General features: G+C 39.4%; 1 protein-coding gene across 9 annotated transcripts in view; it reads left to right on the top strand.

Moving 5' to 3' along the window:
* The window catches only part of CACUL1 (CDK2 associated cullin domain 1), a 77,714-nt gene that overhangs the window by 10,293 nt on the left and 47,015 nt on the right, over positions 1-20,406 (top strand). For all 9 annotated transcript variants that reach the window (XM_060125604.1, XM_060125605.1, XM_060125603.1 and 6 more), the window contains exons 2-3: positions 11,148-11,274; positions 12,134-12,236. In XM_060125604.1, the coding sequence (XP_059981587.1) occupies positions 11,148-11,274; positions 12,134-12,236 (230 nt within the window). The remainder of the gene's footprint in view (positions 1-11,147; positions 11,275-12,133; positions 12,237-20,406) is intronic.

The raw sequence follows: 20,406 nt of genomic DNA, 5'->3' as shown, positions 1-20,406 counted from the left end.
ATTGTTTTCAGTTGATGATCTCTTAGGTTTGAATGCCTTCTAACAACGATACATTTTTATTCCCCCCATCATGTTGAATGTTTTTGATGTTGTATTTTCCATCTTTTTGTTTTGTATATCCCTTAACTATTTATTGTGGTTTTAGATGATTTTACTACTTTTGTCTTTTAACCTTCCTACTAACTTTATAAGTGGCTGATCTACTACCTTTACTATATGTTCATCTTTACTAGTGAAATTTTTCCTTTCATAATTTTCATATTTTGAGTTGTGGCCTTTTCTGCTTAGAGAACCCCTTTATCATTTCTTGTAAAGCTGGTTTAGTGGCGCTGACCTCTTAGCTTTTGCTTGTCTGTAAAACTCTTTATCTCGCCTTCGAATCTGAATGATAACCTTGTCAGGTAGAGTATTTTTGGTTTTAAGTTTTTTCTTTCATCACTTTGCAAATATCATGCCATTCACTTCTGGCCTGCAAAGTTTCTGCTGAGAAGTCAGCTGTGAGTCTTTATGGGAGTTCCCTTGTTTGTAACTAGTTGCTTTTCTCTTCTGCTTTTAAGATTCTTTTTTTAATTTTGCAATTTTAATTATTATGTGTCTTAGCGTGGACTTCTTTCAGTTCAACTTGTTTGGGAGTCTCTGTGCTTCTTGGAATTGGATGTCTGTTTCCTTCCCCAGGATAGGGAAGTTTTTAGCTACTGTTTCTTCAAACAAGTTCTTTGCCCCTCTCTTCTCCTTCTGAGACCCCGTAAAGTTAGTATGCTTGATGTTGTACCAGAGGTCTCTTAAACTATCCTCATTTTTAAAAATTATTTTTTCTCTTTTTCTGTTCAACTTGGGTGATTTCTACTACTGTCTTCCAGATCACAGTCTGTTACTCTGTGTCATCTAATCTACTGTTGATTCCTTCTAGTGTAATTTTAATTTTAGTTAATTGTATTCTTCAGCTCTGTTTGGTTCTCAGTATTTTCCAGCTCTTTGTTGAAATTCTCACCATGTTCATCCATTCTTCTGGGCTAGGGAGCATCTTTATGACCATTACCTTGATCTCTTTGTTGAGTAGATTGCCTGTCTCCACTTCGTTTAGTTCTTTTTCTGAGGTTTTGTCTTGTTTCTTTGTTTGGGACATGTTCCTCTGTCTGCTCATTTTGCCCAGTTTTCTGTGTTAGGTTGGTTACATTTCCCAATTTTAGAGAAGTGGCCTTATGTAGGAGACATCCAGTGGGTCCCAGTAGCACACTCCCTTCTGGTCACCAGAGCTATATGCTCAAGGGGTGCCCCCGTAGGGCTGCCTGTGCCCTTCTTTTATGGCAGGACTGCTATGGTGGGTGTGCTGGTAGGCGGGGCTGGACCCCAGCCTGACTGTGAGGCCCTGCCTCATGCAGTGGCTGCCGGGCTGCTGGAGGGCAGGGTAGGCTTCCCAGCTGTCTGCCTGGCCCTGGGGCTGGGGCTGGCCTGTTGGTGGGCGGGTAAGCCCCCAGTGCTAATAAGCTAGGGGGAGGATTCCAAAACGTCACTTGCCAGTGCTGTGTTATCTTGGTAGAACGAACTGCCCAAAATGGCTACTGCCAGCATCTCCATCCCCAGGGGGAGTTCCAGTTGCCTCCTGAGGAGGCTCTCCAGGATCAGCACATGGGTCTCACCCAGGCTGCTTTCAATTTACTGCCTCTGTGCTGAGATTTGAAGTGTGTGAGATTTCACGTATGCCCTTTAAGAGCAGAGTCTGTTTCCTACAGCTCTCTGGCTCTCCTGGACATAAGCCCTGCTGGTTTTCAAAGTCAGATGTTCTGGGGGCTCATCTTTCTGATGCAGGAACCCTGGGCAGGGGAGCCTGATGTGGGGCTCAGAAAGAATCCTCACTCCTTGGGGAGAACCTCTTTGATTGTGATATTCCTCCCATTCGTGGATCGCTGACCTGGAGTTGTGAGTCCTGACTATACCGCGTCTCACCCCCTCTTACTCAGCTCATTGTGGTTCCTTGTTTAGGTATGCAGTTGTGGAATATCTTTTCTGCTGGTTTTTAGGCCGTTGTCATAGATAGTTGCTCTGTTAAGTAGCTGTAATTTTGGTGTATCCATGGGAGGAGGAGTGAGTTCAGGGTTTTCCTACTCTGCCGTCTTGGCCACCTCACTTCATGTCTTTCTTTTTACTGGTGTGTTCCCATGTATGTGTGTGTATGTACAGAACATATCTGCTGGCAGTCTGTTGGGAAAATGTGTATGGATAATAATATCAGGTCTTGAATATATAAAAATGCTCACTTGATTGACTGTTTGGGTATAGAATTCTTACCTAATGATTTTTTTTTTAATTTTATTTATTTTTGGCTGCATTGGGTCTTCGTTGCTGCGCATTGCAGCGAGTGGGGACCACTCTTCACTGCGGTGCGCAGGCCTCTCACTGTGTTGGCTTCTCTTGTTGTGGAGCACTGGCTCTAGGCACGCAGGCTTCAGTAGTTGTGGGACATGGGCTCAGTAGTTGTAGCTCCCGGGCTCCAGAGCGCAGGCTCACTAGTTGCAGTGTACGGGCTTAGTTGCTCTGCAGCATGTGGAATCCTCCTGGACCAGGGCTCGAACCCGTGTCCCCTGCATTGGCAGGCGGATTCTCAATTGCTGCGCTACCAGGGGAGCCCCCTAAGTAATTTTTAAAGTGTTGCTTCATTGACTTTAAGCTTGCAGTGTTACAGTGGAGAATTCAGGTGCCATTTTTATTCTTGTTATTTTGCGTGTGGTCTTTTTTTCCCTTTGGAAAATTATTGGGATGTTTTCTTAGGTAAATGAGTCAGTGTTTTTCTCCCTTTACATTTTCTCTCTTCTCCCTTTTCTCTGGAATTATTGGTAGTCAAATGTTGAATTTCCTGTTTTGATCTTCTAAGTCTGTTAACTATTTTTTAGTATATTTTATTTCTCTTAATGTTCTAGGAGAGTTTCTAGGTGTTTACTTTTTTCTTTTCGATTTTTTTATGATAAAAGCATTTATGATGAGATAAATGCTTTTATTTATTCATTCATTCATTCATTTATGGCTGTGTTGGGTCTTCATTGCTACATGCGGGGTTTCTCTAGTTGCAGCGAGCAGGGGCTACTCTTTGTTGTGGAGTGCTGGCTTCTCCCGCTTCAGAGCATGGGCTCTATGATGCGCGGACTTCAGTAGTTGTAGCACATGGGTTTGGCTGCTCTGTGGCATGTGGGATCTTCCTGGACCAGGGCTCGAACCCGTGTCTCCTGCATTGGTAGATGGATTCCCAACCACTGTGCCACCAGGGAAGCCCTTCTTTTGGATTTTTAACAATGGCTATATTTTTAATTTTAAGAGCATTTGGAATTCTCCTTTTTCATTACTGTTACTAATTTTTATCTTCTCAGCATAGTAATTATAGGTTTTTTAAAAAGTTTTCTTTTGTTCTTTTAGTTCTTTGCTTTTATCTTTGCAGTTTTTGTTTGTTTTGATCTCCGATGTCTGAGACTTTGCAAATATTCGTGATCCTTAGCTGTCTATTCGTATTTAAAAGTGAAAAAGGCTAATTGGTAGTTCAGTGTTTACAAGGGACCTTGCCAAGTGTAAGTGTTGGGCTTCACTTCGGGTTAATTGGATGCAAAGCTGCTGTTCTTGGGGAGCTGCCAAATAGTATGTGAATGTCTTTTCTCTGGGGCTGTTCCGTTTCTCTAGGGAAGGATCTTCTTCCTTTCTGGGAGAATGGTAGGGTTGGGTAGGTGGGGCAGGAAGTAAAGACACTTCTCCTGGCCGATGGCATTCTAGAATTAAAGAAAAGGAGCAGGGTTAGATGTTTGAACATTTCTTATTTTGACTTTTGACTTTACTTAAATCTGCCAGCCCTGTGCTTCCCACACACCCACACACCCACCCGCCACGTATCTGTCCTGGAGTCCCAAGCTTTTACCTTTCAGTTTCTGTGCAGGATAACTCTTCTCTTTTTTACTGTTTAGTCTACAGACTTGCAACCAATCTTCACCCTTCCCACTCCAGCCACCAGCTCTCTGCCTCTAAACCTCGCTCATTGTATCCTGTCCTTAGGTCCTGAACTTCTCAGGGTCCTGCAGGGCAAGATTAGCTCACTATTGGTGTTTCCACCTCAGCACACACTGCTTTATGCTGCTACTTCAGAGTTACTTTCCTGGTCTTAATGCCATGGAGAGTTTGACTTGTTTAAATCTTGCAGGAAAAACAGAATTTTAAAACTACGGCAGATGTGCAGTTAGCATGGTTTACACATAATGTAATCACAATTGAGCAGATACTTTCTATTTGAATATTGTGAGATTCTGGATTAGTTGGAGTTGGAGCCATAATGGATGTTTTGATAGCACTTGACCTTTTCATATATGTACTTTCATAACATGTTCATAGTGAGAACTGTGTCACAGGCTCAAATGTGATGTTGTAATTGTAGAATAATGTTGTGCAGTAACTATTCTAAAGTAATGTATTGATAGATTTCAATCTTGCTGGTAGGTCACTGCAGCTACTTTCTAAGATAGTAGTGATGAAGGAAGTTTCTACTGTTCTGTTTTTTCCTCAATTTGAGAAATGTGTCATTTCTAAGCAGTAAAACAACAGTGGAGTGTGTTTTCTATACAAGTTTTACAGTGTTTGGGGGAAAGAAACATGTCATTTGAAACAAGGCAAAGCAGGTTATATGGTTTCCTATAGTTAGTATGTTATAAGCCTTACCTAGACCAAAATGTTATCTAGTTATTTGTTTATATAAATGTAACTTACCCTAAACCCCAAACCCTATAACTTAGAAACTTCCCAAACACATGCAATTTAGAACTTAAAACTTAGAAACTCCCCATAGAGCATATAACTTTTAAAAGTTTTTAGCTTACTTCAGAAACAATTGCTTCATTAGGACTTGACATTAGCTATATCATCTTTTACTGGCGAGTCAAAATATACCCGAGTAGCTGGCACAGCTTTTGTTTTTTTCCTCCTAATATGGAAAAGGATCTTTAAAGGATTTGGTCACCTCTATTACTATTTTTTTCCCAACTTGGCAGTTCTCGTAGGAGCAGCTAAGTGTTACTTTTTCCTTTGCCAGGATCAAATTATTTTCCTTTTGAGAGAAATAAGTAACAGGGATTTTGTTTTTTTTAAATAAAGAGTAAAACTCCATTTATTTGTTAGACTACACAGCCTTGTTCTGATTCTGATTCTCTTCCACTCTGACTGATCTTTTTCTTTATTCCCAAAGGCTTCTCCCCATTCTGCAGGCTTTGTTCTTGGCCTTCAGCTTCTCTCTGTCCATTACTTGAAAGATTTCAGACATCCCCTTGTGCTGGAGGAAGAATAATATTCTACCAGGTGGTAATGTTTTGGACCACACAGATTTACAAGATTGTTATGGGCTTGCTGTGACAACAAGAAGTCGTAATTTTTCTCTTAGAGCACATACCCTAGCCAGAGTTAAAAGGAAGGCCCAGAGCTTTTTTCTACTAGTCCATCTGTCAGATTATCTAATTGTAATTAGTTACAATTAATCTGAAAGGTCACTATGTTTGAGACACAATTTAGCCTGTTTAATTGGGCTTAATCATTTATTTCATAATTGCCAATACTGTATTCTTCTTAAGGAGCCAGTTCTTAATGAAAGTGGCCTTTTTGGTGGGGAGAAGGGACATGGAAGAGTAGAACTTTAATGCTTTTTGGACATAAAACAGTTCCTAGCTGCCCTTTAAATTTTTTTCTGTGCTACATTTACACCTTTGACTCTCCAGTTCGAGTTTTTCGGAACCAACAACCACGTGCTAGCAATGGAGAACATTGGCTGTCCTGAGCTTGAATAGGAGCATTAGGCAGTGGTTCTCAAAGTAGCCGGCATAAGAATCACCTGGAGGGGGCTTCCCTGGTAGCGCAGTGGTTGAGAGTCCGCCTGCCGATGAAGTGGGACACGGGTTCATGCCCCGGTCCGGGAAGATCCCACATGCCATGGAGCGGCTGGGCCTGTGAGCCATGGCCGCTGAGCCTGCGCGTCCGGAGCCTGTGCTCCGCAATGGGAGAGGCCTGCGTACAGCCAAAAAAAAAAAAGAATCACCTGGAAGGTTCAAATGGATTTCTGTATCATGTGTTACACGCTCCCCACTTTTCTGACTCCCTAAGTCTGGGTTGGGGCCTGGCAGGTTGCATTTACATTAAGTTAACAAGTTTCCAGGTGATGCTGATGCTGCTCTGGTATCAGATTTTGAGAGCCACTGATAGTAGGTAGTGGCCAGTCTTTGCAGTAGACCAAGAATGAATTAATAATACCTGCTATAGTTTCTGAATATATCCTCCCCTTACAAACAAATAACAAGAAAGAAAACTCAAAAGGAATATCTGGTAGGGCTTACCTGGTTTGCTTTAGCCTGTGTGAAACCAAATGCACTTCAATTTTTAATTCCAGAGCTACTAATAAGTAGTATGCCTTGGACTTTTTATATTAAACATTTATTTTGACTTCCATTAAATTAATTTACTTCACATACATTATTGAATACCTATCATATGATAGTTTGGAGCTGGGGCTCTAGCGCTGAATTCCTTCTCCAAGGGGCTTATGTGTAGTTTGAGGAAGATTGATAATAAACACAATGTGTCAAGTGTTGATAATTTACTTGGATAACAAAGTATGAGAGTTGAACATATTTATTCCTGCCTGGTATGAATTACATATCCCTAATAGTTTCTCATTTATTAGCAATCTGATAGTATTTCCCGAACCTTAGATTCCAGCTATTCCATGTGTTTTAGATTTTATTTCACTTTATTTTAGTAAAGGTCAGTTGTAGTACTTTCTCAATAGAACTGAGGCTGTGTGAGCTTGTTATCGTATGAGTTTCAAGGTTTAAGCCTTGTGGCGTGATGTTATGAGGGCAACCTGAGGGTTTTTACATTTTGTGAACTTGAATGTCTCTAGAGGGCATATGCATTCTCCAGCTCATTGAAATGCTCACTGCTCTTTCTTATTCTTATACCAGGCCTGTTTTACTCACTTATGTTAATGGCCTGGGCCTTGTAGGCATCTGAGTTTAGAATACCTTCTTTAAACAGTTGAAAAAATAGTGCACTTTTTTCAAGCTGGAAAATCTAACCTAGGTAGAATGTAGTTATTTAATGGTAATTTCATTTTTGTTTAGGTTCCATGTTTCATATTTTTTTTGGTTAGTCTGAACTTTTTTGTGGGCAAAGTTGAAAGTGATTGATTACATTTCTCTAGCTAGAGGATCTAGTTTTAGAATTCAGGACTGCACGCACGGGCACACACACACACACACACATACACACATACACACACTGTGAGGCTGTGCATGTCAAATGTTGGATAAACCAAACAGCTAATATATTTTGTTTGTTTTAAGTCAGAGATTGGGTTGAGATTAGCAAGAAATTCAATATCTTAACATTTTCTGGATTGTCATTTTAAGTGTTGACCACAGATTGGTATGAAAAACCTTCCTAATCTTTGGCTAAGTGTATGAATACCAACTAGTGCTGTTCTTCGAACTCCCTGTAGCTCTGCAGATGCTTCTCTGTGTTCTGCTTTCCTTTGCTACTGTGGTGAAGATTGGGTGGCTCCTGAGAAGAAAGTCATGTTAGCCAGTGTCTTAGTCTGTTCATGCTGCTGTACCAGACTATCATAGACTGGGTGGCTTATTTATCTCACGCTTTTGGAGGATGAGAAATCTAAGATCAAGGCGCTGGCAGATTCAGAGTCTGGTGAGAGAGCCTGCTTCCTGGTTCATAGAAGGCCATCTTCTCACTGGGTCCTCACACGGCAGAAGTGGTGAGGGAGTTCTCCAGAGACTCTAAATCCATTCATGTGAGGGCTCCGCCCCCATGACCTAAAAACCTCCCAAAGGCTCCACCTCCTAATGCCATCACATTGGGGGTTAGTGTTTCAACACGTGAGTCTTGGGGGGACACAAACATTCACTCCGTAATAGCTAGCATGTAAGTGAATTGGTGTTCTGTTGTTTTTCAAGCAAAATATATGTGGAAATATAGCTTCTTTTTAGATGTGGAAATAGGATTTAAGATTTTCTACTGTGACTTGTGCCTTTTTCGTTTTGGTTTGAAAGTCTGTTTTCAAAGATATTTAAAACCAGAGCAGTTTTTGTTTTTTTTTATGCCACATGAAAGACACCTGAGAGGCATCAGAAATCATTGCTTCTGTGGAACTTCATTCTGTCCTTACAGCTGCGAGACTTCACATCTTAGGTTCTTCTTCCTCTGTCACATCTTTGACTTGGAGATTTGCCAAAGTGAAACGTGTGCTTGGGAAGCAGGTGTCTCCCCAGCCGCAGCGCAGGGTGGAGTTAATTGAACCGAGTGGTCCAGGAACCCATGGGGTTGGTGTGTTCATTCTTGGCTTTCAGTACTTGAAGATTTCTTTCTGAGCTTGTCACTTACCTTCCTTAATTCCCAGCGTTTGGCATAGAGCAGGTGTATGATGTGGTTTAGGTGATAAACACTTGATAGGAGGTTCAATAACCTAGAATCACATAGTGAGAAAGTTCTTTGTTTTTCAGTTACTCAAAAAAAAATTTTTTTTTTTTTAAATCCTTCTGAAAGCAGAAAGGTGGTATTTTGGAGCTAGCGTGTAACACTTCTCAGCATCTGCCGATCTCCTTTATTCACAGGGAAAGCAAGCTTCACTCAGAACCTTTAAAGGCAGTAGGACCTAGCTAGAATTTAATAACACTGTGTTTATTTCTGTATTGCACATGACACTACTTTTCTGTTTTTGATCAATTCTTATTTTGTTTTAAGTGCGAGTAGTTTTATGCACAAGGGGGTGATTCTAGGAAGCACCTGCAGGAGTGTGGAGACAGAGACAGGGATGGTAAGGAAGCCATAAAGAAGGCAACACTGCAGCGACTGGAGTGGAATCCCAGTGGGGACTTGGGAGTCAGTGCATACTCACCCAGAGTAAAGGGAGACGCTGGGTACTTACACTGAGTTCTCATTAGTCGTTACTTGATGGTGGCTCCTGGGGGTGTTAATTCTCTAGAACTTCCAACTGGCCTCTCCTTCAGGCAGAGCAACCCCGGCAGCCAGAGAGAACACTGGCAAATAATGGTAGGTGTTGACAGTGGCCTTTGTGGATCACTGTAAATGGGTGGGGTACCAACAGTTTCAGCTTCACTCCCAGACGTGCTAAGCTTCTCCTACATCCTCGTCATCTTAGTCAACGGCAACCCCATCCTTCGGTGCTGAAGGCTAAAAACTTTAGAGTCATCCTTGACCCTTCTCTCACATCTCACATCCAAACCATCAGCAAATCTTGTTGGCTCTACCTTAAAATATATTCAAAATCTGACCTCTCCTCTTGCCCTCACTGCTACCACCTACTCCAATCCCCCATCATCTCACAGCCTTCTAACTTAGTTTATTGCTAGTACAGAAGCTGGAATGATCCATAGAAAATCAAAGTCAGATTACATCACTGCTCAAAACCTTCCACATGTCCTCATCTTAGAGTGAAAGGCAAAGTCTTTCCATTGCCCATAAGGCCCTCCAGCATCTGGCCTCCTTCTCCCTTTTGTGTGTGTGCCTGTGTGTGCACACACATGTACAGTTCTTTCTGTTATTAGTCTTATATGTAGTCAAAACATTCCTTTCCTCTCCATTTTCTTCCCTATTTTTTTTTTTAGTGTGGGTTATGTGATTCATTTGTGAATTAGATTCATTTGCCACAGTTTGCCATTCCATCATTACTACATCCTGGGTGAAATTTTTTGTTTTTTCTTCATACAGTGAATGTACTTTTTATAGTGTATAGTTCTGTTGGTTTTGACAAATGCATGGAGTGGTGTATCTGCTACCGCGGTTCCATACAAAAGAGTCCATTGTCTTAAAAATTCCTTCCTGCTTCCCCTTTGCAGACAGTCCTTCTTTCCACCTTCCAGTCCCACTGGCAACCACTGATCTGTTTTCCTCCCTATAGTTATGCCTTTATAAATAAGTGAGAGTCTTACCATATGTAGCCTTTTTGGTCTGATTCTTTGATTTAGCAGAATACATTTAAGATTATTCTGTGTTGTGTAAATCAATAGTTCACTCCTCAAGTGTCCTTTAAGTATATTTAAGCAAAAAAAAAAGTGAACTGATTTAAAGAAAATATTAAACAAACATGATATAGGTGGCACATAGACATGAGAAACGTCTTGAACCTGAATGACTAAAATTTGGAAATCAGTAGTGTGATAGAAAGATGCTAGGTCAAGGCTTTGCTTTACCTGGTACCTCTGCCAGTGATTAGCTGTGTGCACTTGGGGAAGTCAACCTTCTGCTCTTGAGTTTCTGATAAAAATAAACAGTAAAATGGCTGATCCAGTAGTTGTTAGCTCCTACCATGGTTCATAAGACACAGGGTATCTTAGGTGCTTTGGGTAGCTCTTTTTAACATTAGCATTTCATTGTTGTGAAGCACCCATCACCCCTGGATTTCACAGTTGTTAGGACAACCTGTTACAAATGCTTTATTAAATCTATCATGGAGGAATAAGAGCCAGCCGTTAAGAATGAGGTACGCCTTCAATGTAAGGCTCCAGTTCATCCACATTTTTTTTCTGTTGGGCTTTTCTGAAGGATAGGCTAGGGAGAGCCTGAGTCAGAGCTGTAGTCATGTCCAGGAGGTACTGGTGGTGCGATAAATCTCTGTGAGTTTTTAGCAGTGTAGCATTTGGAATTTAATTTCCATAGTCCTTTCCCTAGGTAGATTTCCCAGGGCTGTCTGTAAAGATGGATTGGAGGTCATAGTTTCCCAGAACTTTATCGTGGTTCGTGCATAGGCCATCTTGTCACATCGTTGGCAATGTGTATTTGAGGGTCACTGCATGTTAAGAACTCTCCACTGATAACGGAAACCGGGAAAGGGAACCAGAGATAATTGCTGTTTTGTTTTTATTTTTAAAGATGAACAGATTCATAGTAATTCTTTTTTAAATCATAATTAACGGCTGCTTAAAATCCCTGGCCAGGTTGGGATTTTTGAAATTGGAAGTGGGATAATAATTGAGTTGTATTTAGGTGACACAGTGTCAGTGTAAACTCAGAGAGTCAGTGGGAGGAGTTTGAGAATGCAGAACTGATTTGTGTTGGTTTTACATGTGGCACATGGTAATACTAATTTCACTTTTTACTTTTAGTAATGAATGTTATAACTGTTGAAGATTATAAGAGCACATACTGGCCAAAATTGGATGGTGCCATAGATCAGCTTTTAACTCAGAGTCCTGGTGACTATATCCCCATATCCTATGAACAGATATACAGGTAAGTCAAGATTTAATTTGCTTGGGTTTTAGAGGGTATAGTGAAGTTTACAGCAACTTGAATTATGACAGTTTGTATGCATATAATATATGATACCTACATTAAGGCTCTGTAAGTTATTTATATGTTCCGTACTTGTGGATTGGGGGTTTGATTTCAAATGAAGATAGTGTTAATCCTACCTCAGCCTGCCACGCCCACCATACATAATGCAGAAATTATAGAGGTCAGTGGAAAAAGACAAAAAATATGTAGTTTTAGTATCACAGGGAGATGTTAGCTTAATCTGTTGATGTTTGTGGCACACAAGTTTAACTATCTTTGGTTATTTTGTTTCCCAGCTCCTGGTAAATGGAAGTAGCAAGTCAGTGAGGACTGGGGTGGGTTGTGAGATCAGCCCAGTCACAAGAGGAGGAAGTGACAACTGTGCTGTTCTGCACAAGTGATGCACAAAGAGGTTACACAGCAAACGTTTTTGTTAGTTAGAAACCTGCTGATTGTCACTCTCTTCCTTATTTTGACATTCATTAAAACGAGAGAGAAACTGGCTTATAAGTAGTTATCATAGTCAGACTCTCAGATAATCACCCAATATTAGATTATCTAATACTGATAAAACATTTAATAGAATACTCAAAAAGATTATTTGTAGCTGGTGATAATGTCCCTTCCATATGAACACTGATTGGGGCAGGATAACTTTTTGTTTTAAGAGTTGCAATTAGTCACTTTTTGAGGCCTGAATTAATTATTTGACCAGTGGTTACATATTGAGGGTATGCCTTAACCTTAGGTTGAATTAAGTGCTTCAACCTTAAAATCATTAACTTGGTTTTTCTGTCTCCCCTCCTCCCCACAGTTGTGTGTATAAATGTGTATGCCAGCAGCACTCGGAACAGATGTATAGTGATCTGATTAAAAAGATAACTAATCACTTAGAAAGAGTCTCAAAGGAGCTGCAGGTAAAGAACTTATGGTATTGGTTTTAGCTTCTTTGGGATTTTCTGACTGGTTGGAATTAGCTTGTATATTATACCTTTGGAGGCTTGTTCATTTGATTATGATATAAATATATAAATATTTTAGAGATGAATATTGATCAAATGTCTTATCTTTGGAATAGATTAATTTGAAAATTTGACATAAACTGTGGACATTTTTGAATTAAATGTATTTCCGACTTTAATTCTGTTTATTACCATGCAATATTTCTTTTATGTAAAACCTTATTCTGTTAACCTCAGTATTTGGTGACTTATATATTATAAACGTGAATATTCTAATTTTTTTCTGGAACTTTTTTGAAAATTATTATCTTTGAAGTGGTATTTGCCTACCAGTTTCTAATATTTGCTAATATAAACAACTGAAGTCAGCATTTTGTTGATAAACCCTCTACAGATGAACATCATCCCAGCTGTAAAATCTGGGGCAAGTTGCAGGAAATATTTTATTTAAGGAAGCACTTGGCTTCTTGATCCTACTCTGCCCCTCCCTGCCTCAATAAAGTTTCCAGTGCTTGAAGGTCAGGTACTATCTTTATTCCAGGACCAGATCACATTTTAGTTGTGGTGTAGAAGTTACAAGATGTGCAGAAAAGTCACTCAGCAGTAGATCACCAGGGTCCACACCACAATTAGGAAGTGCTCCAGCAATTCTGAAATATCTACAGTTTCTAGCAAGTGCTGGGTTGCTATTTGGATATTCTCCTCACTTACCTGTGTTTTTTTTTTTGTTTTTTTTTTTTAAGTATAGCCAGAGCTGTGTTTATCATAGCCAAATATATCTTTTTCCTGTTGTTAGTGTAAATTGTTTTCGTCATCTTTTTGCCATTAAATACAGAACCTTTATTCATTTAATAAATATATTTAGTGCTAGGCATTGTATGTAAACCATAGATGAAACCTAAGATCTGTGCATTGTAGCTTTGAATGATTTGCTTACTAATTCTTGACTCTACCCTCTCTCTGAATCCCCACGTTCGATTTACTGCTGAATCCTAGTTATGTTCTATTTCTCTCTTGGCTCCTGTCCACTTGGCCACCACCCAGTCCAGGCCACATCATCTCAAGTGTTTTACTAAAATGCTCATCTTAGTTGGTGCTCTGCCTCTAGTCTTAACACATCTAACTAGAATCTTGCGTTTCAGTCAGAGTGACTGCTTCTAAAGTACAGCTCTGATTATCATATTCCTATTAGAATAAAGTCTAAATTTCTTAATATGATTTAGGAAGCCTTTCACTTTCTGACTCCTGCTTATTTCTGCAGCCTGATGTCTTACCTTTCTGCTCCTGCCTACTGAACTTATTTCAGTTCCTTGAACATTTTAGGTACTATCTCACATCTTGGCTTTTGCCATGTTTACTTAACTGTCTGAAACATTCTTCCTTTTCTTCTGCACTCTTATTTTTTCGGTCAGTGTGAACTTAACATTTAGGCTGCCACTTAGACATCATTTGTTTTGGGAAACATTCTCTGATACCTTGTTCCCCAAGTCAGGTTTGGGAGCCCCTCATCTGTGCTACTGTAACACCCAGTACTTCATGGTAGTTCATTGTGTAATTTCTGGTTTAGCTGTTCCCCTTCCCCACATTCCCCACCCCAGTATTGTGTCCTGAGAGGGCAGAGGAGCATGTCTGTTTTCATTATTGTGCTGTTAGTACCTTGCCCAGTATCTCATACATACTAAGCATCACTTGCTGAATGAAATGTATAGCAAATGAATGTTTATAAATATTTACTCTCTGTTGGATAGTGAAAGCTTTTCTAGTAGAAATCCGAGTTTGATCTCGTTTTTAAACATGAAGTCTTGGTGGTCTTTGGGGTGCAGGGTGTACCAGAGATTTCATTAGATCGACAAAGAACTCATCTCAAAAAAGATTGTTTTATGAATACTGTTTTGCTATTATTAAAATAATATTAAATATTCTAAAACAGAAAGCGAACCATTTCAATTCAAATTATAAGGATAAAATAATTACTTGTCTTGCTTATAAAAGTTATCTATGAAATGTGAATTGGAAATTTTATAATATGTTTTACACGTATGCTTTGCCATCCCGTGAGTCATTAATTTGACTGATAGAATTGTGATTTGCTAGTTATTTGTCATATTGCAGTTTCTGCTTGTGTAGAATTTTTTCTTGTACTTAATTTTGTAAGCACTATATGACTACATTTCATTCTTACAATTAGAATATTACTGTAAAATGTTTTTTAAAGTTAGAGGGCACTATAGTACTGCGTTATCAAGCTCAGTCTAATTGGCAGTTTTGGAAGGCCACTTGGCTACATTCTCTGGCATAAATTTGCTTGATCAATTATCAGTAGTACAAAGGTAACCTGTTACTTGCCCAGGATGGGCTGCACAGGGTACTAATACTTGAGAGTCACTGAGGTTCAGAGAGTAAGTTTCTGAGGTTTTGGAGAGTGAGATCCCTGTCAGTGTGTGTAGAGCTCCTTTATTCTTTATCAGGAATGCATAATAGTTCATCGTACCTTGCTTTACTGATGAACCTCAATTTATTTAACCACTTTTTAATCCATGAATATTTAGGTTGCTTCCAGTCTTTTGCTGTTACTAACAGTGCTACAGGGAATAATCAATCTTGTAAGTTTTATTATGCTTCACTTCACTGTACTTCACAGATATTGCATTTTTTACAGACTGAAGGTTTGTGGCAGCCATGTGCTGAGCAAGTCTTTCGGCATCATTTTTCCAAAGGCATTTGCTTGCTTCTTGTCTCTGTGTCACATTTTGGTAATTCTCACAATATTTCAAACTTTTTCATTATTTCTATATTTGTTATTGTGATTTGTGATCAGTGATCTTTGAATTACTGCTGTGACTTGCTGAAGGTTCAGATGACGGTTAGCATTTTTTAGCAATAAAGTATTTTTTATTATTTTTTTATTATTATTTTTAGCAATAAATTATTTTAAAATTAAGGTATGTACTTTTTTTTTAGATATAATGCTATTGCACACTTAATAGACTACGGTATAGTGTAAATATAACGTCTATATGCACTGGGAAACAAAAAATTCATGTGACTCGATTTATTGATATTTGCTTTATTGTGGCGGTCTGCAGTTGAACCTGCAGTATCTCTGAGGTCTGCCTGGCATGTCATTTACTATGTCCATATTTTGTGGTTCACAAAAGTTGTACCAAGTTATATGCTTCCACTGGTTCTATACGTTTCAGAGTGCCTGTTTTCCCTACCATTACTAATATGGCGTATTAGGTAACTAAAGAATTTTTGCTTTATACTAATAATAGGAATAATTCTTATAAAAATAACATAGACGGGCTTCCCTGGTGGCGCAGTGGTTGAGAGTCTGCGTGCCGATGCAGGGGACACGGGTTTGTGCCCCGGTCCAGGAAGATCCCACATGCCGAGGAGCGGCTGGGCCCGTGAGCCATGGCCGCTGAGCCTGCGCGTCCGGAGCCTGTTACTCCGCAACGGGAGAGGCCACAACAGTGAGAGGCCCGCGTACCACAAAAATAAATAAATAAATAAAAAATAACATAGACAAGGGTGATAGCTCTTTTGATGGTAGTATTTAAAAAACCATAAAGGGGCTTCCCTGGTGGCGCAGTGGTTGGGAGTCCGCCTGCCGATGCAGGGGACGCGGGTTCGCGCCCCGGTCCGGGAGGATTCCACATGCCGCGGAGCGGCTGGACCCGTGAGCCATGGCCGCTGAGCCTGCGCGTCCGGAGCCTGTGCTCCGCAACGGGAGAGGCCCGCGTACCGCAAAAAAATAAAAAACCATATTGATAAATGTGAAGGTAATATACGATGTAAAACCAGGGAATTTAGCTTGTCTTTAGAATCCATACGTGTCCTACTTTGAGTTCAGCAATATGGGACTATAAAAAAATCTTACTTTGAAATGATCTTTTTTGTAAAAGAATGTAAACTCGAACGATTGTTAAATAGCAGGGTAAAGTGGATAAAAACATGGGGACCTGGGCTCTGGTCTCAACTCTGCCACTCAGCAACTGTGTGCCTCTTGATTAAACATGCTAATATCATCTTGTGAATTTTCTCAACGTTAAAATGAAGTGGCTTTACTGAAACACCTGGTTGCTTTAAGCTCAGTTCTAAGGTATTTTTTCTTTGCTTCCTGCTTGGCAAATGCTTCTTCATTCTTTTCTCAGGCTTAAACTCATTTGTGTCCACCTGTGTAAAATCTTCCTAGAACCCTCACACTCCCCTCAAACAAACAAACAAACAAACAGGCCATTGGAACTTTTTCTTCTGTGCATTCGTAGCGTCTTGGCAATAACTGTGTATTGTTTTTGCGACCATGTCTGGCCACCTCACAGCCCTGTCCTCCTTTGAGGGCTTGTGTTTTTATCCTTAGTGCCTGGCAGTTACAGCTCAGCAAATGTTGAGTGAATGCTCAGCATCAAATTTGACCAGTGGGAAGAGTAGCATAATTAGCCTTGTATGACCACTAATCTTTGTGTCTCTAGGTGCTTAGGCAATGAATTTATTCATTGTTCAGTTAATCCAGTACATTAATTTATTCAGTGTTGCAAGTATGTGGCATAATCCTGGTGTAATCTCTACTTTATAGAGACCTTAAGGGCAGTTTTCATTGGGGACAGAACAAGAGTGTATGCCAGGGCCCATGAGCCAGAAAAGTTTTATTTGGGTGGAGTGTTTTGTTTGCAGTTGCAGCTCTGATTTTAGTAATGATATATTGTTACTATGAGCTAGAACAGGAGTGTGGGATGAGTTGAATTTGACAGATAATCAGAAATTTAGTGTTGGGGTTGATAAAATCAATGAGTTGAACCTTTAGGGCATCAGCCTCTTATCTCTCAAGGGCATCTTAAAATAACTACTGGTGTGTGTATAGTTTACATGGCCCAGAGTGACTTACTTATCTCTATCAAAAGCCATATATCAGTGTTGGAGGGACTGAAGAGTGTATGAAATAATGTTTCCTATTCCCCAGTTACTGATTTAAAAGCTAGAGAATACTGGTTTTTAGAGATTGTAAAAGATTATTTTAATTTGTTGAACCTAAATGCTTTAATATAACAACATAATCTAACTTGCTTCCTCTTTTAAAAAAATAAATATTGTTTTCATTTTGGAAACAATGACTTTTTGACCGGCAACTTAAAAATTTTTCTTGTTAAATTTATTAAACTACTTATATAGCTAAACCTACTTAGTATTCTGCTTACTCTTGTATTTTATTACATGTATATCTTTACTTTTTACTTACTACTAGATTGTTTGAACTGTGACATATATTTTGCGTTAGTTTTTTTTTAAACCGTTATCTCCGCTTGTGCTTCACTCCTCTGTTCTTTAAATGTGGTAATGAACATCTCTATTTTATTTTCCTTTTTCCATGCCTCCTGAACCTCAAAGTGTGAATTTCCAGTTCTGATTTTTTGATATACCAAAATTGGTTTATTAGTTCAGTAAACAATATTCTGGTCAGTTTTGGCAAATTCTGTTGAAACTTTTAGCAATCACTGTACTTTTGGTGAGGGCTCAAACCAGCTTTTCCAAATGCCTATTCGACAGTTCAACTTGGATTTCTTCTTACAGATACTTCATATTCATGTCTGAATCTAAATTCCTCTTCTCTCAAATCAGTTTTACTCTCAGACTTGAGATTTTATATTCACCTTTGACTCCTTTTTTCTCCCTTACCTGTTATTTCCAGGTGATAGTCAAGGTTGATAGAATACGGCAATTTCATTTGCTTCTGTCCCCTTTCATTCCCATTGCTGTCATCTTTTTCCTTATTATTGGTTCATGCCTGCACTAGACCAGTACTCTCCTAACTGGTCTGCCTTTCTGCAGTCTGTTCTTTTGACTGACTAATCCTCTAAAAATGCTAATTTTTGATGGGCATACTTTCTTGTTCCCAAACCTTAAAGACTCCTTGTTGCTTTTCTCAATCACAGTTGATTTCTTGGACAGTATAAAAACAACTGAGCTGGTTGACTGGTTACAGGGCTACCTAGTGGGGAACTTAATATAGCTAGCTCTTTCCTATATAACTATGCAAGGTACTCTGTTAGGTACAGCCGTAGACATATGATTGATAAGGCTAGATAATTTTAGACCAACCCTCCTGCTGAGAACAATTTTTAAAATGGGCCAGGGAGCTAATAAAAAAATGAAGAATTGTAGGACCAAGACCTGGGAAGAGAAGGAAATCCAGAGACGGGAGACTAGCACTTGCGCCATTTCTCTTCTAGAGGCACCTATTTATTCTGGAAGAAGAGGCTACTAGGCTGAGAAATTTAATAGAGCTTTGATGGGTTTATGGGGATAGAGTAATAAAAATTGGAGGTCAGGTCCCACCAAACCTAAAGGATCACATCCCAGGTATAGTAAGAATAATAAGTTACAGACTAGCTTGTTGTAGCTGACACTTGATTCCTGACTGGATTCAGATGGTCTGGATTTGCTGGCTCCTCTAGTTGCTTACCAGAAGCGAAAGTAAATTCTTCCTGGAGAAAGAACATTATCCTAGACATCAAATTGTTTCCATAATTTTTCATAAACAGTGTCTGACGTTCAGTCAGAAATATGTAGTTATATTAGGAGGTGAGGTGATCATAAAACCAAGAGAAATACATTTTTTAGACAAGAATTGGGAGAGTGCTTCCCTGGTGGCGCAGTGGTTGAGAGTCCGCCTGCCGATGCAGGGGACACGGGTTCGTGCTCCGGTCCGGGAAGATCCCACATGCCACGGAGCGGCTGGGCCCGTGAGCCATGGCCGCTGGGCCTGCGCGTCCAGAGCCTGTGCTCCGCAATGGGAGAGGCCACAACAGTGAGAGGCCCGCGTACGGCAAAAAAAAAAAAAAAAAAGAATTGGGAGAATTCATCACCAGTAATCTCTAACTTTAAAGAAATACTGGAATGTTCCTCAGATAGAAAGAAAATGTCCCTAGATGAAAATTTGGAGAATCAGCAGGAATGAAGGAAAACAAGGATAAATATGCAAGTGTAGAATAATAATAGTGATAATGTCTTATAGGGTATAATATAAATAACCCAAACACATGGCAGTTGGATGGAAGATGGAAGAAGGTAAAAGGATTTAAAATGTTCTAAGGCCCTTGCATTGTTGAGGAAGAAGTAAAAGTACTCATTTATTTCAGACTATGGGAAGACAAGCATGCAGTCTATAACCTTAGGGTAATCACTAAAAAAAATAGTAAAACGTGTAATTAACAAGATAATAGAGAAAATGGAATAATTTGAAAATAAAGGAGTCAAGAAAGGGTAGAGAAAGATACAGAGAACAGATGGGACAAATAGAAGAATAGTAAGGTGTATCAATTACATGAAATGTTAAAGACAAAATGCTGCATTAAAAAAGTAAATAATTATTGGACTGAATGACATTCTGCAGCCTTACTAAATGCTGCTAACATGAGACACATCTAAAATATAAGGAGACAGAAAGATTGCAAGCAAGTGATGAAAAAAGATACACCATACAAACATTAGCCAAAAAGAAAAACAATATAGCTACATTGATATCATAAAAAGTAGACTCACAGCAAGAAGTATTATTGGATATAAAGAGAACCTTTTATTATGACAACGTTCGGTTACTAGGAAGATAATAATTCTAAATTTGTATTGACCCAAAATACCCAGAAAAATCAACAGATCCAAAAGGAGAAACAGACAACTCCACAATCATAGTGAGAAATTAACACATCAGTGGCTTTAGCATTTATCTCAAGAAATTAGAAAAAGAACAACAAATGAAACCCCCAAAAAAGAATTAAGTCACAATCTCTGCTAGTGTACCTTTGGAACAATAAGAAATATTCAGGGAACTATGGTATAAAGCAGAATAAAGAAAGTGCTGTATCAGACTAAAGGTGAAATGATCACAGACAGATGGAGGGATGAAGAGGAAGATGGCGTTAAAAATACGTCATGAAAAATGATATTTGGGGAGGGGGTGTTTTGAGCTGAGAGAACTTCCATAAGTAAAGGCTTATGGGTAAGAGAGGTTTGGGTAACAAGGAGTGGTCCTATGCGGATAGAATGTAACGTATTTGAGGGAGATTGGGAGGTGATAAGGATGAAAAAGGCAGGCTGGGGCCAAATTGTAGAAGGCCTTAAAGGG

This window comes from Lagenorhynchus albirostris, chromosome 16 (assembly GCF_949774975.1).
Source record: "Lagenorhynchus albirostris chromosome 16, mLagAlb1.1, whole genome shotgun sequence".
Taxonomy (NCBI): domain Eukaryota; kingdom Metazoa; phylum Chordata; class Mammalia; order Artiodactyla; family Delphinidae; genus Lagenorhynchus; species Lagenorhynchus albirostris.
The sequence above is the reverse complement of the archived record's forward strand: the minus strand, read 5'-3'. Positions and strand labels throughout refer to the sequence as shown.